Source organism: Opisthocomus hoazin, chromosome 4 (assembly GCF_030867145.1).
Source record: "Opisthocomus hoazin isolate bOpiHoa1 chromosome 4, bOpiHoa1.hap1, whole genome shotgun sequence".
Taxonomy (NCBI): domain Eukaryota; kingdom Metazoa; phylum Chordata; class Aves; order Opisthocomiformes; family Opisthocomidae; genus Opisthocomus; species Opisthocomus hoazin.
In genome coordinates, this window is record NC_134417.1 from 25,603,264 (window position 1) to 25,620,327 (window position 17,064).

The 17,064-nt window shown below is 39.5% G+C and overlaps 1 protein-coding gene across 1 annotated transcript in view; it reads left to right on the plus strand.

The window, feature by feature from the left end:
- The first annotated feature begins 1,263 nt into the window (after nucleotides 1-1,263).
- The window catches only part of SI (sucrase-isomaltase), a 52,968-nt gene continuing 37,167 nt past the window's right edge, over nucleotides 1,264-17,064 (plus strand). The window contains exons 1-11 of the mRNA XM_075417390.1: nucleotides 1,264-1,387; nucleotides 2,877-2,950; nucleotides 6,843-6,963; nucleotides 7,051-7,160; nucleotides 7,859-8,010; nucleotides 11,692-11,863; nucleotides 13,247-13,346; nucleotides 13,916-14,028; nucleotides 14,820-14,945; nucleotides 15,869-16,000; nucleotides 16,179-16,298. Of these exons, the coding sequence (XP_075273505.1) occupies nucleotides 1,264-1,387; nucleotides 2,877-2,950; nucleotides 6,843-6,963; nucleotides 7,051-7,160; nucleotides 7,859-8,010; nucleotides 11,692-11,863; nucleotides 13,247-13,346; nucleotides 13,916-14,028; nucleotides 14,820-14,945; nucleotides 15,869-16,000; nucleotides 16,179-16,298 (1,344 nt within the window). The remainder of the gene's footprint in view (nucleotides 1,388-2,876; nucleotides 2,951-6,842; nucleotides 6,964-7,050; nucleotides 7,161-7,858; nucleotides 8,011-11,691; nucleotides 11,864-13,246; nucleotides 13,347-13,915; nucleotides 14,029-14,819; nucleotides 14,946-15,868; nucleotides 16,001-16,178; nucleotides 16,299-17,064) is intronic.

Sequence of the window (17,064 nt, forward strand, 5' to 3'; positions counted from 1 at the left end):
TTACTCTTCTGGAGACTGTTGATGGTCCAGTATTGCTTTTACTCTTAGTTCATTCCTGTGGCTGCATAATTTCCATGAATAGGGGTGTAGGTAGGGTGATTGGTTATGCTTGGAAGACATGGGAGGCAAGAATATACGATAGACTTAAACTATTATACAAACAAACGCTTTTTCTAAAGTCTTTTTCATTCCTTGGGGTCATCACTAAAGCATGTGAACATCTTTTGATATACCACTGCAACACACATGTGTTCCTGCGCTTTCTTGCTTTAACCAAAAAGAACTGATTTCTCCCTATTTAAGGCTGGTTTCTAACGTTAAATGTTCTTAATCAAATGCAAAATGCAGGAGCTGCTGCCAGTCTGTATTGATCTGGATGCTGGAGGTTAGTTTTCATTAGTTTTATTGCTGGTGCGCACTTCAGCGTCAATGGCACAGTGTTGCTCTTCGCACGGGGCTGAGCGGCTGGCTCTGCAGCCAGCACAGCCCCTTGGCGCAGCACGCCTTGCTCCACTGTGCCTCACAGAAAAGCAAGACTGGGAAAAACACGAGTTTTACACAGCAGTTGAAGGCACTGACTCCACCTGCACCCTCTCTCTCATGTCAGTTGTGATTTCAGCAACAGCCAGTGTTCATCGCGTGGCAGTTTATCCTGCTTGCACTGAACTGCACCCACTGTGAAATCCCGTGGGATTATATGCATGATATATTCTTCCACTTTGGAAATCAATAATTTACCCTGTTACCTCTGTCTTGCCTTTGCCATGTGTCACAAGTATAGAGTCAGAGTTCATTACAGGTTTTTATCAGGTACACTCCTCCTTTACGAAGCAGGATATACTTTGTGTTCGTTCTGAAGAAAGAAAGAAAACTTGGAGAAGAAAAAGAGAGAAGAGAAGGGGATTTTGTTTGTTTTCTCTTTCAGGAATTTCAGTAACATGTAGAAAACTCCATAGTTAATCTGAGGAGAAAATTGTGTTCTATGTGTGTGGTTTGCAGGGAAGAAAATGCATTTCTCAGTGCTTGCCCGCTAGTGTAACAATGCAGTGACCTGTGCTGTGTGAATTATCCTGAACTGGAGCTTTATTACATGTAGTCCTTAAGGAGTGCTGTGTTTAAGATCTGGGATTAGGGGACATGGTCTATAATTTGAATTGTTGGTAAATTTTGCTAACTTATTAAATTATGAATAGAATTTATAAAGTTTTTTTCAAAGATGTTACTTCTGTTTTCCGTATACTGATGGTGTTTCTCTGGGCCTAGATGGGCAAGAGGCAGTTCAGTGGGCTGGAAACCACCCTGATCGTCCTCTTCTGCATAGTGGCAGTCATAGCCTGTGTCCTCATTGGGCTTTTAGCATCAGGACAGTCTGGAGTCAAAACTACAGGTATGTACTTCCCCTTGCTACTGCAGGACCAGAGCAAAAACGTCGAGTGGGAGCTGCTCCCCTCTGCTTGCTGAGACTGTTGTAAATGCCACTGAGCTTCAAGAACTAACCGTTGGCATCGTTTCTGTCACTGCTGGAATCACTTTTCAGGAATGTAGGCTTTCAAGTGAGAAAACAAAAAAGCACTCTAAGCTCTGTTAAAAAAAAAAAAACACCAGGAAGTACTGACTTGCAGTGTTACTGTCATGTTCTTATCATTACCCAAAGGTGAATCATAGTCCATCTTTCCTACAGATAACATGAGTAAAGTTATCAGTTATAACCTTAATAGACAGTGTGACTCAGAATTTATTGTGATAAAAAAAACCTTTTACCCCTTCCTCCCAAGACTGGACTTGTGTTCTAAACATAGAACTGGTATGACCGCAAAATTTTTTAATCTAAAAAAGACAAGACTGAAAAAAAAAAAAAGGCATGAGGGAGACTATGTGGGAGCAGCCAAATTGTGTGGAACATACATTATAACCAGAAAAATCTATAGTGTTTCCTGCTAATGTATTGGTACATTAGAAACCAGTTGTCTTATAAGCATGTGATACAGAGCACCCTGTTTACATACAGTTTGATTTTGTGTGAGTAACCCCATCTGCACATGGGGATTGAAGCAAAAATCTTGCAGGTGAAAATGGCAGTGAAATAAAAATAATTGCTTATACAAAACACTTCGGTGTTTTAGTAAAACTGCCCATGCAGACTAAAATCTGCATATTTTCTGCCTGTTTCTGTCATGAGATGAGTGTGAGTTTTCCTGAGCAAAAATTGTTAAGTGTGTATATTGCAGATCACACAAACAGGCAAGTCCATGTATTTGTGTGCCTGTCAGCCTGAGACAAGACTTCTACACTTTTTAGTTCTCGTTCCAAACATACACAGTGTTCCAAAACACATGCAAAGTAACTTTTGGTGTCAGGAGAAACTGAAAACAGCCACTGGGTACCATTTGTCAGCTGAAGTTGCCAAGAGGTCACCTTAAATTTGGTCCGACAAACGTGAAATCTAGTGGAGCATCTTAACGGAGCTTTCAGGTGCTTTTATGTGATGCTCTAATTCAAGCTTCTGTGGAAGAACAGAGCTTCAGGGGAAGGAACACCTGTGAGAGCAGCAGCACAGTACCATTTAAGAAAAAGAAAAGTCCTTCCAATTTTAATTTGGCATCTATATTCACAAGAAGCAATGCATAATGAGCTACAAGACTTACTGAAAATTGTATTAATGTATATGTTAAGAAATAAAATTGTCAATGTCACCCATATATTCAAAAACTTTCAAGTGAAGTGGTCCTACCTTTATCTGAAAAAGTTGTGTGCAATTTTCAAAGGTAAGATAAACCACAGTAGCAACACTTTACCCTCATTTGAATCTATATTAATGATTAGAGCGTACATCTTGGAAATCCTGGTAATAACTCATTAATTTATTTCCCTAACAGAATTTACGCCAGAATGTTGGAACTTATTAATAGCAGAGAGAATTGACTGCATCCCGGATCAAGTAGCAACAAAGGTCTGAAAACATTATAGAAAAAAATCAGAAAATAGGCTTTACCCCATAAAATCTCATGGTTAATTACATAAATTTCACTTGTCTCTACTTTATCAGTGGTTTTCTTAACGTTTTTTAATCTGTGATTTCCTGAACACTTTGCAGGGAAGTGTAACTCCTGTATAACTCTTATCAGCCCATTCACGGAAAGTCTCTTTTTTCTAGACACTGTAGCATTTTGCTGTCAAAGGTTGAAGACCACTGCCAAAGTACTCCCCAGCAGTTTGGTTTTGGGATAGGTGGAAACAAAATTAGTCAGACATCAAAAGCCATTCTTCTCCAGAACTAGCTGGTGAAGATGCACTTTCGCCCAGATGAACAAGACTTTTCTAATATAAGAGATATGGTCATAGTTGCCTTTCAGAACCAATCTGAGTCTGCATCTTCCTTTCTTGGTTATGGTGTTTCTTATCTGGGAGAGCGCAAAGTTTAGAAATGACCTTTTGGCTTAAGAACCTATGAGTTAAGATTCCCAGTGGAAAGCATCAACTTAATTTTTCAGTGCTCTCACATTCAGAACACATTTGTAACAGTTGATCTTGAAAGGCTGTTATTATTTTTATTATCTTTTTTTTTCAATTTTAAGATGGAAGTTCTCATTTTCTGATGGAAGATAGTGGATGCCTGGCATCTTTCTTTCATTTGTGGGGGCAGCTTAGGAGAAAAAATAGTGAATATATTATGATGTGTGATATTTATGTCATTCATAGAGGTATAAAAAATGATTAAACAGCTGTCTCATTGTCTGAGGAAATTCCCAGTCTAATTCCAGAAATGACAGTTGTTAAAGCTGCTGTCATGCCATGGGTTGTTTTATGATACATAGTTCAATAAAGTCCTGTGGGCAAACACATTAGTAAAGGCTCAGCGCAGAGCCTGTTCCTTTATACTTTCGTTACTCTCACCCCGCCAGGAGCAAGAACACCATGGCAGAAGCAGGTATGCAGATCATTTTAATCTTTAATTACCACCTTTGAACCAGTTGCCCCACATTAAGTGCTGCACTCGTACATTGAGGGAAATCATTTTGCTCTGGTTGCAACTGTAAGCCTTATTGTAAGTCTGCCCTTGCTTTTTACCAGTGTTGATGAAAAAGAACTAAACATAATCTAATTGTAGATACTGGCAGAAAAGTAGGGCCAGATGCAGATTTGAACATTGGGGTACCTGCTCTGGAAGTAGAGGTAAAATAAATGATTCCTGAATCTGTTCTTTCCTTAGTGGTTTTCAGAAAAAACAGCAGCTGGGAAAATTCCTATTTGCCTAAGCTCATATAGCAGGTTAGCGTCTGTCTTGATTTCTTTATTCACTGAAGATGTCCTAGATAAAGCCAGGAAATGAGCAGGATTGCAGAGGATAGAAGTATGGACAGCAAATCGATATTTATTAACTGATCACGGGGATGACAAAGATAGATATGCTGAAAGAAAGTAGATATTTATTAACTATTCACTGCTGTGGAAAATTGCTGCGAAGTTTGAGTAGGCAAGAAGGATGTACCAGTAAAAAATTAACTACCATGAGCAGAGGTAGTGTAGTCCATTATTGGACTGATACCTCTGAAAGCTTGGGGGAAGCGCGTATTATTGGTTTTGTTTTGGTTTCTGTGGTTTTTTTTCCAAAATATCCTGCTGGCAGAGGTTTATTTGGGTGCACATAAGGGAAAAAATTTCATTCAGCACACGGAAAAACTCTTCTTTTAATCCTCAGTGCTCTGTTCAATATTCAAAAGCTGCCTCATACTATACCCCAGCGTAAACTGTTTCCTTGTGTCCAGGATTATTTCTAATTAAGCTCTGACTTTCTCTTTAGCTTGATTGCGTATTGGTGTCTATTATGCTGTGATCAGCTCACATCTTTATTTACACTGAATGATAGCTATTATAACAGCCTCTCCAGGGTCTTTGGATGAACTGTGCTCCTTCATCTGCATCAGGTGCAACCCATCTTGCACTTCTGTATTGACTTCCTTATGCAGTCAGCTCAATGTGCTCTGGAAACACAGAGCTATAGCTCAAAAATCCACTAGAATAAGATCTACCCTAAAAGAATATCATTGGACTGTAAACTAACTGCTGAAAATAGTCAACAAGTATTCTTGTGAAGTAGCTGGAAAGAAAAGCACGCTTATGAAGTTGGGAACACGGATGTTTGAACTACCAGGCTTTCAGCAAATCTGTTGATCAAGCTATTCTTCACGGCATGGGATAGTCACTGGTTGAGGAAGAGATAAGAGGATGGAGGTAGCAACTCTGTTCTTACGTGTTTAGGATATTCCCCTATGAATGAAGGAAATGAAGTAAGGGAGCAAAGCTGTGATCTCTGCAGTCTTGGTAGGGATTGGTGCTTCTTGTCACTTACTCTGAAATAGTTTATAAAATGGGAAATAGGGAGCTCTCATGGTGGGAGCTCGGAAGGTGGAAAGTGAGCATGGTTTCTTTACAGCCTTAGAAAGTGCATTGATTTGTGGATCGATGTGGGGAAAAATGAGTCACTGTATCTCTCCTCCAACCTTGTTATTTGCTTGGAACCTAAAGAAAATGACAGCTTACATGTCTTCTGATGTGATGAACCCATGACAGAGATACAAAAATCAATCTCTTTGGTGAAACTGGGTTTTATCTTGGGTGGTTTTGCAGAGATTTCTGTGCTCCATGCAATCGCTACCAAATAAACACATTAAGACTTCCCAAGCCAGTGGCTCTATGAGCTCCCCCTGTGCTTACCTTTGGCACTTGCGTGATTTCTGGGCTGGAGCTGGTTTATCTTTGCTCTTTTTAGAGGCTGAGCAAAGCCTGCACCGACCTTGTTGGGCTCTATAATCCTAAAAAAAGTGCCACCCAGGACAGCAGCAATAGAGATTTTGGACTGTCTCCACCTGTTTCAAGCTGCAGAATATTTTAAATGAGCATGGCACAAACACCAAAAACATTGGAGCATAATCAGGTGAAGGCAGAAACAGCTTCTGTTAGTGGGCAGGTGGAGGGAAAGGTCTCAATGACCTGCATGTTGGATTTGGATACCTGAGGTCGCTTACGGTCTCTGCCTTTTGCCCTCACTGAAGCTTGTTGTGTTACTACTGCCCTTTGCCCTAAGTGATGAGTTGGGTTTTTAATGTGAGAAAATGTGCGGAAACTTAGTGATATATTACCCAAATCTTATCTTCGAACATAAAATCATGCAAACAGCATGTAAATAAGTTAATTTCTAACAGCAAAGCAAAGGTACCGTAGCTTATTGGGCTACTGAGAGGTAGTGTAAAGGTTGGTACCACTACACTGACACATATGCTTTAAACAATAGGTTTATTTGCTTGGGTTTTTTTGAAAAAGAAATATTTATCTCAATTTGAGGTTCTGCAGAAGCAACCTGAACATTTCTGATATTGAAAAATTACATTAAAATGTAGATATTATACATGATGATCAATTATGCATATGTAAATGTTTAACAACCAGATGTTTACCAGATGTTAAGCCAATTATAACCTTTACCCCCTCTTCAGTGTGTGACTTTTAGTCAAACTATACTGCATCTGTCATAGCTCAATTATTTCAAAAATTCTTTTTAAATGTTCTTTTTACGTGCAAATCTTGTGGTTTTAACAAAGAATGAATGTCTAATCAGCATGTTTCTATTCTGAATCCAGAAAAAAATCCTTGCTGTTTAGTGTATTCTGTGCCATTGAATTCACCTGGTAGATCTTCAGAGAGGAGCTGATCTGACTGTAGATACTATTAAGGTTTCTGGTGTTTGGGGTAAAATATACTCCATGTGCATTTTAACTGTTTAAGTATAGAGGATTTATTTGTGTAAAATCAGCTCATTTGTGCCCCTCATGTCCTTGAATCAGAGTACCTGCACCTTGCGTGGCTGTTGCTGGAGTCCTGGGAGTGACACCAGTGTGCCCTGGTGTTTTTTCTCTTCAAACCATGGGTACAAAGTGGATGGGTCGACAAGATCAACTCAGTCAGGTAAGCTATGGGCTGAGTTCCCCAATTTATGTACATGCTGATGTCCTATTCAACACAGTAACACCGCAACCTGTGTTTTTTCCCAAGGATTTGAGACCACATTAACAAGGCTACCATCACCTTCCCTCTTTGGAAATGATATCGACACTGTCCTCCTCTCGGGAGAGTATCAGACACCGAATCGCTTCCGGTTCAAGGTTAATCTTTTTCCTATGCTGTTTTAAGGTTCGCATTCTGTGCAAGATTTTAGGCTGGCTGTTACTGTGCAGTGAGGTTAGGAGGGCTGGATTAATCCCTCTGATGCACTGCCATGACTCCCACTGAAGTGCTCGGCTCCTCCCTTCTTTGTCCTCTCTGCTATTGCGATGCATCACGTTAACGAGGGGTTAGCACAGTGAGATTTCTGCATGAAAATTTACTGAGACCTTTGAAAAAGTCAGCTTTTATATTATCTATCTTTTTTCTTCATCACAGGAAATTTTTAGGAATAAACTCTTTTACTTATTTTTGTTTATGGTCTAGCCATATGTCTCAATTACTAGATAACATTAGCTCTTTCAGTGATTTCTGTTTGCTATGGAAAACTCAGTAGTCTGTGCCATGAATGTGGGGTATCGATAGGTTCTGGGGTTGAGTAGGGCTTCTTCTGTGGGAGACTTTCCTCTTCTTGGGGGGGTTCCTGCTGAGCCAGGGAAACACAGGGTCAAGACCTATGAGGGAAATGGCTAAAAATGAGTAGTTAAAATTGGAAGAGAATAACAATGAAGGCAGAAGGAGGACACTGGGACAGGGGTGTGACTATCTGAAGTCAGAACTGCATGTTAATGCTGGAAAATGTTTGAATTGGACATTAGTATCTAAAGGCCCAACACTTCTGTTGTTCAAATATGAGCAGATCACTGATCCTAAAACACAAAGATTTGAAGTTCCACATGAGCATGTGCAATCTTTCACGGGATCCGCAGCATCCAATTTGAACTACAAAGTGGAAGTGAAGCAGAATCCCTTTGGCATCGTGGTGACCAGAGTGAGCAACGGCAGAGTGCTGTAAGTAATGTTGGTGTTTTTTCTGAATGACACAGATGTCATAGGTTTTCTCTGAAAGCCCTGTTGCCACGCAAGCAATGTATGTTCAAGATATCTCATGTGAAGTGCCCTCTTGCACATGTAATCTGATTCTCTTCTTTTTTCCGATGGGTGTTCTGCAAGGACTCCTGTGAGGCCTTTGGAAATAAATCCTGCGATATGCAAAGCTCTGTCTGAAAGGTTCTAGGTCTGGCTCTCTGTTCACTTCCCCCCAGTGCTAGGGAGATCTTTACAGCTACTTTGGTCCATCAATTTGAGGAATCTTTATTACCTGAAGGACTCCTTGCCAATGCTTCAAATTGCATGGGGAACACTCCTCATTGCATCTTCTATCTTATTTATCGCAATCATGCTGAAGCCCTGACTCACCAAAACCGGGTTGCCCTTGAGACCCATGATACCCAAGAATAGCTGGTGCAAGCCACTGATAAGCTGGTCATATAAAGCTGGAAGTAAAACAATATTTGACAGACTTGTATGTTGAATGTTTTCATCCCATTTAGGTCCTACACATATATAAATAAAACAAACCTACAAACCAAATGGCATGGCTTTAAGACCCATTAGAAGGGGGAAGTGTCAGGATGAACATGCTTATTAAATCAGTCTAAGAATGATTACCTGTCAGAGTGCTAGGCCAGTTGGATTGTCAATGCTTCAAATTTAATTAATTATCGATTACTTATGTGCTCTTATTAGTATTGTTTTCTTGCTTAGAACCCTCTATAATGATTGATTTGCAATTATAGAGAGCACAAAAGATGGACTTGGTATTCAGTAGTGCGTGACTGATTAAACAGGTATATGGAGGGGGGAATAAGAAACCTAGTCCTACAGAACCATGTTGAAACTGTGCTCTGGAAGATTGTCTTTTCGGCTTTTGTTTAGTTTGATAAAAGTGGTTGCCTTTTCTGTCTCTAAAGAAAAAAATTACAGTGATGCTTGACTCGGAGTTTGAGTATTTCAAAGAAAGCTGTTGCTAGCATGGGGTAAGAGCAGCCCCTCAGAGAGAATTCCTTGATAAATTTGTTTACACAAGATGAGTGCTTTCCCCCAACTCTTCAACAACCAAACAAAAGGAAGGCCTCTTTGGAAGAGTGGGGACTAATGTACTGTTGCAGTGCATGACAAAAATCCGAATAACCTAGACAGTTATAAAGCCTACCACCTTCAATCTTCATGTGTCGTACCTGAGTCCCCCAAAAGAGATGGAGTTCTGACTGACCTATTGCCATGATCATTAGCAAGACAACCTGAAAGATTGCCATAGTTTCATTGGAAATGCAGCCCTTCCCCCTCAGAGAAAAGCCACTTTCAGTGCAGTTTGTGAGCAAATGGGCAAGATAGTCCTTGGAATCACTGAAACTGGACAGGAATACATCAGGTGAGGATTTGACCTATGAAGCCTCTCTCAGGTGTAGTATTCTTAACTTAGAACAAAAAAAAAAAAGGAAACGGTAAGTGAGAAGATTAAAACTGTAGCAAGTCCAAACCCTCCTGTTTTTGTTGCTTGTTTGTGCAGTGTTTGTAGTCACTAATGCACTGAGTATTTATTTGTTTATGGTCTTCTTCAGGCATTAAAGATTTTGGTGATAATGATACACTCCTACTGATAAATGTAGTTACAGTGTACTAATACATCTGAAGTGATAAAGTCCTTTAAAAGTAATTTGTCTGTGTTTGTGTGAAGTCAAGAGAAAGTTTCATTGCTCTCCCCTATATGAATATCATGACTGTTAAAGGTCACAAATATCACACACAAATACAGTTATAAAAAGAGTTTCTAATTAAATCTACTTTAAATGAGTGGATAAAAACATGTTCCTTTGAAATTGTGTATGATGTTAATATACATTGAGAGAGTTTACTGTCTCAAAGTCAGTAATTTTCTCTCCTTTCGGGAAACGACTGTGTTTCTGCAGATGCCTGCAAGCTCTTGGTTTAATGAAGCTGAAGATAACCTTCAAATCTGAGGATCAGCTGCCTTCCAATTGCGCTCTGCTTTAAATCTGGTTTAACTCACAATTGTGTTCTATTTATGATTGTTTCATTTAAAAAGTGATGACTGATGGAAACTCCAGCTACTTCTGGGTAGGGGTCAATTTTGATACATTCTCCAGCTGGAAATGTTTCAAGTTTTAGAGGATTGAAAGATGAAAGTGAACACGACCAAGTTTGAAAGGAATGAATAGCAATGTTCTGACTGATTCCATGAGTTGTGGGGGGTCCTTACCCGGAGTGGTATTTGGTGTGGCTTAGGAAATGCAAAGTGGTACAACCATTCCTGTCCCCTTGGCTTCTTAGGGAGATATTTAATTGTATCGCTAAGAAGAACAGGACCAAAATCCCAGCACTCCTGTCACATGACAGAAAATGATCACATTTTGGTGATGGTCTGGGCACATCTCTGGCTGTAGGAAAAGATCCCTATGGATGGTCCCCTCCACCCATCAGGAGGGAGAATGCCCAAGACTCCCGATGAAGCCTCTTTGGCACCCTAGGAGATGTCAGGTGGAGTTCGAGCCTGAAGTTTTGCTGGTCAAGGGACTCTGGCGTTCACCATCACAGCTGCAATAGCTCAGCAGAGCTAAAAGAAGGAGAGGGAATTGACGAGTCCATCGCTTTGCAGCCAGGTGCTCCTTGGTGCACCTCGCAGCAGGGATCGGGCTGCCTACGAGACTCTTTGTCTCAGCACCGCTTAGATTTCACCGCCATTTCCAAAGCCCTTCCTGTACAAACAAAGAGTGAAACTAGGTTTGGCTTAAGTATTTAAAGCTCTTGCGATCTTTATTTGGAAGAGGAATTGTTTGTCTGTAAGGAAAGGGAGTTGGAAAAGGTGCAAAGTTAAATTAACAGAAGAAACTTAATTAATGAAATTGACTTTTACTGTGTGTTTTGCTAATAGACGTAAAGGAGGAATATCGATATCTGGCTTTTTCTCTTTGTACAGAGGTCTACAGCAGTCTCTAGCTATTTTCAACACCACCAGCTTCATGTTCCTTAAAACGTATAGCAGTTGTTTTATGCAGAATTTGCTACAGGAGGTGTGATTGATAGCCATCAAAAGGGATTTGAACCATGCTAAGGTATTACACCATCACTTTAACCTGCACTCATCTACTCTTGGTTTATTCGCGAGCTAGCACACAGCCATAATCTGCCTTTCCCTGTAGTGACCAGCCTAGCAGAACACAAGAGTGGGACTTATTTGTTTTCATCGGCAAGCAAAAACTGCAATTGTTTTGAAAAACCTGGTGGAGTGGATTATTTTTGTGTTTCTGTCCACCCACGGAAATTCTCCATCTGCCCCGTTCCTGTGAGTGGCCACAGAGTGGACTGAGGAGTCAGCGCAACAGATGCAGGGTGGGGAGCTTTGGTGGAAGAGGGGAGTGCAGCTGTACCCCTGAAAACAGATGGGCTGCTTGTGTGAGAGGTTTCTACAGGATCAATGGACACTGCTCATCTGCTCGTCTGTGCAAGGGTCGCTCTGCTCCAGCCCTGCACCGTCCTGCCATCCTCTCCTTCAGGTCTCTCGGTGGACACCTGAACCTTCTATCCAGCTCTAAGTAAAAGGAGTACAAACAATTATTGCAACTATGCTTGGTAAAATACTTAACTTTTTTCCTTCACTTGTTTCATCAGATTTGATACTACCATAGGACCGCTGCAGTATGCTGACCAGTTTTTACAGCTCTCAATCAAACTACCTAGCAGCAACATCTATGGTGTGGGAGAGCACGTGCATAAGAAGTACCGGCATGATGTTAACTGGAAAACCTGGCCCATGTTCACCAGGGATATTGGCCCCTCTGACGTAAGGACTGGTTTTATTCTGCTTCATTCTTTGCAGATGACTTCTGGCATCCAAGCCTATTATGCAGCAGCCACATTAATAATATCCATTGAGGTTTTCCCCAAAGACTTGTCAGGCACTGTGTGTTATTACTAAAAGCTGCATGGTACTGATGGAAATTCCCTGGGGAATAGCTTTTTATAAATATTTTGATTTTTGTGTTGACATGCAGTTGAAAACAAGTTAATAAACATTAATATATATGAATCTTCACTTTCTACTGATAAAGAAAATAAATAACAATATGTCCTAATGCATTGCTGCGTGCAGCATTCAGTACAGATGACACATACTTTTTCAGTTAACATCCTTGTAGCTCGGCAAATGACGGAGAAGTTCTCATTAATAGCTTTCTCTTTACAAGGTAAAATATATCTATTAGCTGTTATTAGTTTCTATAGACTTTACGGCTGTCTCTTTACGAAACAGTTTCCAGGGCACCCATTTTTCGATAATAGTAAGACACACTATTATGTGTGTTTCATAAAGCAACAACCCATATGTTTTACTTTGAGAGAGCACTTCAGTGTTTTGCTGAAATAGGAGATATACGATCAGAAACAGGGGGGAGAGACCACTATATGTAATTAATTAATTAATTAATAATTTGTATTTTGTACCGCTTACCTTGAGATACCTTCTCACTGTCTTCTCTGGTTTGCAGCTAATTGTTGCCTGAACAGCTCTATTGAGTGTAGACTCATTGAGTTAAACAGTGAGCAGAATCCAGTTCGATTGATTTCAAATTGATCAAGTACTCTTTCTCGTTCATTTGTTCTGACTTTTCTTTTGCAGGGGAAGAAGCACAACTATTACAACAATTGTTAAAATTTCTAGGGTTTTTGTTGCTGACAATAACAGAAAAAAAACATTACAAAGGAAATAAAAAAGAAGCAAGGCACTCACTTATTTCCATACATTAGGCATAAAAAATTATAACCTTGCAGAATTAATAGAAATACAGATTAAATATAAAATCTGATCTCTGGTGAAAGGTGATGAAAACAGCCTTCAAGTTCTATTGCTCGCTTGATGTGCACGTATATTACCCAGAAATAGTACTGCAATATAACCAGATTCACCTGAAGATCTATCATATCTGCTTGCTTATGTTATCTCTGTATTTGGGGAAACTTTGGTTTAATGGAGAATGTTCTCATAAAGGAGAAGAATGCCAGGAAAGAGAAAACAGAACTGTAGGAAAGTGTTAGGGTTTTTGTTTTTGTTGTCTGCTATATTTGGAGAAATTTCAAGTTCTACCTGGGATATATTCTGAAATATTCCAGAACAGATACTGTTATTAGATTTTAATCAGCTTACTTTTTTTTCTTCTTATCCTTTCAGGCAATGAATAATTTATATGGAGTTCAAACTTTCTTCCTGTGTTTGGAAGACAACACTGGAGCCTCCTTTGGTGTTTTCCTAATGAATAGCAATGCCATGGGTAAGAAAGCTTTCTCTGTAGCTCTGGGCACTGCAGTTATGTATCTTTTTAATTGATCTGTTGGGCTGGGATCAAAACTGTAGTGTTTAGCATATGCGATGTAAGCAGTAAGTAGCACACAGTTAACATGAAGATTGTGCTGGAAACTTGAGACTCAGAAACCTATCCAAAGCTTGTGCAGCTTTGTGCAGATGTGCAGGACACTGGAATCTGAGCTTAAATTTGGAGTAAGCAATACTTATTTTTAAAGTGAGCTTTACAGATCTTTTCACATTTTTTGAGGATGGAAAGTTGTACTGAAAATTTCAAGATAAAAGGTTGAGCTGTTGGATTTCTTCTAATTCTCTACTACATAGGATGTAAAGAAATGGAAATACGGACATTTAAAAGAGTCATCTGAATATATTTCCCCGTCACTGCAAGCTCAATTAATGTTTTTTTGTTCCTTAGGTATTTGTGGTTTGTATTATTTTCTTAAGTAAATTTTCTAATCATCAACTAGAAAATTACAAATTTATTTTAGAAATAGCTGGTATTCAGAATTGGTTTTGTGTGCTCTTGTCTGGCAGAGTTTGTGGTGCAGCCTGCCCCAGCAGTGACCTACAGAACCATCGGTGGGATCCTTGATTTCTATATCTTCTTGGGGAACGCTCCAGAGCAAGTAGTCCAGGAGTACCTGCAGGTACCTTTAGCTAGAGTGATTATGCATTGAACAGATTATTAGAAGTGCTTGGGATTTATCGGTGGGGGTTATTTTTGCACCTCTTTATATGTCTTCACTATATTAGCTACTAACCTAAAATATGACTCAGTGTATGTTTAACTAAGAATAACTGTCAGTATGTCCCTGATGTGATTGCTGTCATTAGTAATAGCTAGCTGGGGTTGAGCTGAGGTGTAGATGTTTTTAGCTGGCCTATTACGGGCAGCTGAAATTTAAGCACTACTTTTGCTGGAGATGCTGGAGCAGAGGCTGTGCAACAGCCCGAGCCCCAAGAATTCTGAAGCTGCTAAATTCATCGGTCTGTATGGCCTGTCTGATTGACACAGTGGTCACTGGAGCTAGAGATGGTCTGCATGGAAGAACTCATGCTTGCTTGCTGTGGCTCACTCTTGTTATAAGGGCAAATTCCTGGTCACATGCAATATTATAGGGTAGATAATGTGCTTACAGGTATATCATGATTCTATGGTCATAAGATATCCCTAATAACATTCGTACTTCTTGAAAGCAGTTTATGGTTCAGTGCCACCTTAAAGAATAGATGTTGTCCCAATGTTTTTATTATTTCTTAAAAAAAAATAATCAAAGAAACATATTGGATTTGGAAGAGGGCTGCTCATTTCACAAACTTAAGCTTAGTGTATATTATTCAAATAGCTTTGAGGAGTAAGGATCTGGGGAAACCGGCACCGAGGTGACACACTCAATGTCCACTTACAATGTGTGGGTGTTTTGCTCTCAACTTGCAGCTCGTGGGACTACCAGCATTGCCCTCCTACTGGAGCCTGGGCTTCCAGCTCAGCCGCTGGAATTACGGGTCTCTGGATGAGGTGAAGAGTGTTGTGGAGAGGAACCGGGCGATTGGACTCCCTTATGTAAGTATGGGATTTGAGGAGGGCAGCAAACCCGTGAAGGCAGAGCTCTACAGGAGAAATGACTTAGAGATCCTGACCGTGGTGTTCCACAACTGCTTAATTTAGTAGGCATGGTGTTGTTAGGCGGATGATTGGATTTGATGATCTTAGAGGTCTTTTCCAACCTATGATTCTATGAATTTCACATCAGTTTGAATTAGTAAATTTCTAATATGTAGGCTTCTGGTGTCAAAGATTTTTATGCATTTTAATGATAGACCCATTTTCAGAATGTGGGTCATGGTAGGGCTTAATTACAGCAAGTTATATTTGTGCACTTTATTGCAATATTCTCCAGTTATAGTTTCCAACTATATCGACTTATCTCTCAAGTTGTCTAATCCATTAATTATGTTTTGTTTAATTGTCCTGTGGACAATTATGGAACCATATATTATTCTTAATTCACAGACAAAGGTAAAGTACAATTAACTTTAAAAATTAGATTTCAGATTATATTAGCTTGATGGCTTAAAGAGAATAAAAATATCCTAAAGTTAAGCTAAGAGTTTAGGAAGAAATGTTTAGATATAAGGGGACAGCTCTTGAAGTCAGGCAACTGCAATGAAATAGCGACACATCCAGGGGCTGTTAGAAAGAATGCCAATACATACATTCATTAAAATTCTGTTAATGCTAAATACAGGTCTTTTTAGGCAGAAAAGATGTGTCAGTACCATTAATTAGGGCTGTAAGTATGAGAAGAGATGTACATTATGTGCAAGTTGTCCTGACAGCATACTTTCTGCCAGGCTGCAGTAAAGTCCCAACAGTAAATTCACTATAGGACAAACGGGAATTGTCAGAGGAAATTGTGTCGGACTAATACGCAAAGTTTTTACGTATCACATCTCATATCACAGCTGAACTCCCTTCTCTTTCAGGATACTCAGATCACTGACATTGACTATATGGAAGAAAAGAAAGATTTTACTTATGACAAAGTAAACTTTCAAGATCTCCCTAATTTTGCAGCTTATATGCATGACTATGGACAAAAATACATTATCATATTGGTAAGCATGTAATTATTACTTTTTCCCTTGTAAATACTACCATTATAAATTTTTATTACTATTATTTGCTTGTTCTATGTAATTATTACATTTATTGCCTAACACACTAGTATTTTATAATAATCAATGGAGTGTGTCTTAGTTCCTTCTTATTTTTTGTTTTCTAATATTTTTTTAGGATCCGGCTATTAGCACACAAAATCTAGCTGATGGTAGTCCATATGGAAGTTACGTCAGGGGACAGGACAAAAAAGTCTGGGTTAATGAATCAGATGGAGTAACAGCACTAATTGGGGAGGTAATGATTTTTTTATAAATTTGAACTTGGTCTGTTGTCGCTGTTATGATTTAATTTAGGTCGGGGGGTCCTTTTAAACTCTCATTTTCTAAGTTGCTTCTTTCAGTGAAATTACCTACCAGTGAGAACTACGTTTATGAGGTCTCATTTAGGATATGATACTTCTCAACTTTTCTTGATTTTTTTTTTTTGCAATTTTTTACACTAAACAAAAAGGGAAACTAATGTAGCATGAAGGCTCAAAGGACAATTAATCAACCAGCTCCTGTTTGTTTTCAGTAGTGGCTGAAGAGCCAGCTCCCACATTATCCTCTTAATTTATAATTTTATCTTCTACTGAGAAATTTTTCTGTTGTGTTTTGTTCCTTAAAAGAAACACAATTGAAAACTCCAAAGTTAAGAAACTCATACTCTTTTTGCCACCCTTCTGCATGCAAGCTATTGTCACTCTAGCAGGTTTTCATTCAAAAGTCTTCCTCAGAGCACTATGTTTGTACCACCCTCGATGGCTAACTATGGGGGTTCTGATGGAGAAAAGGCTGAACACAAGTCAGCAGTTTGCTAGTGCAGCAACAAAGCCAAACTGGATCCTGGGATTCATCCATAGGGATATTACTAGCAGAGATAGAGATGTAATCGTCTCACTCTACTCAGTGCCTGCCAGGCTGCATCTGGAGTACTGTGTCCCGTTCTGGTCCCCACAATTCAAAAAAGATGCAGACAGATTGGAAAGGACCCAAAGGCATGCCACGAAGATGATTAAAGG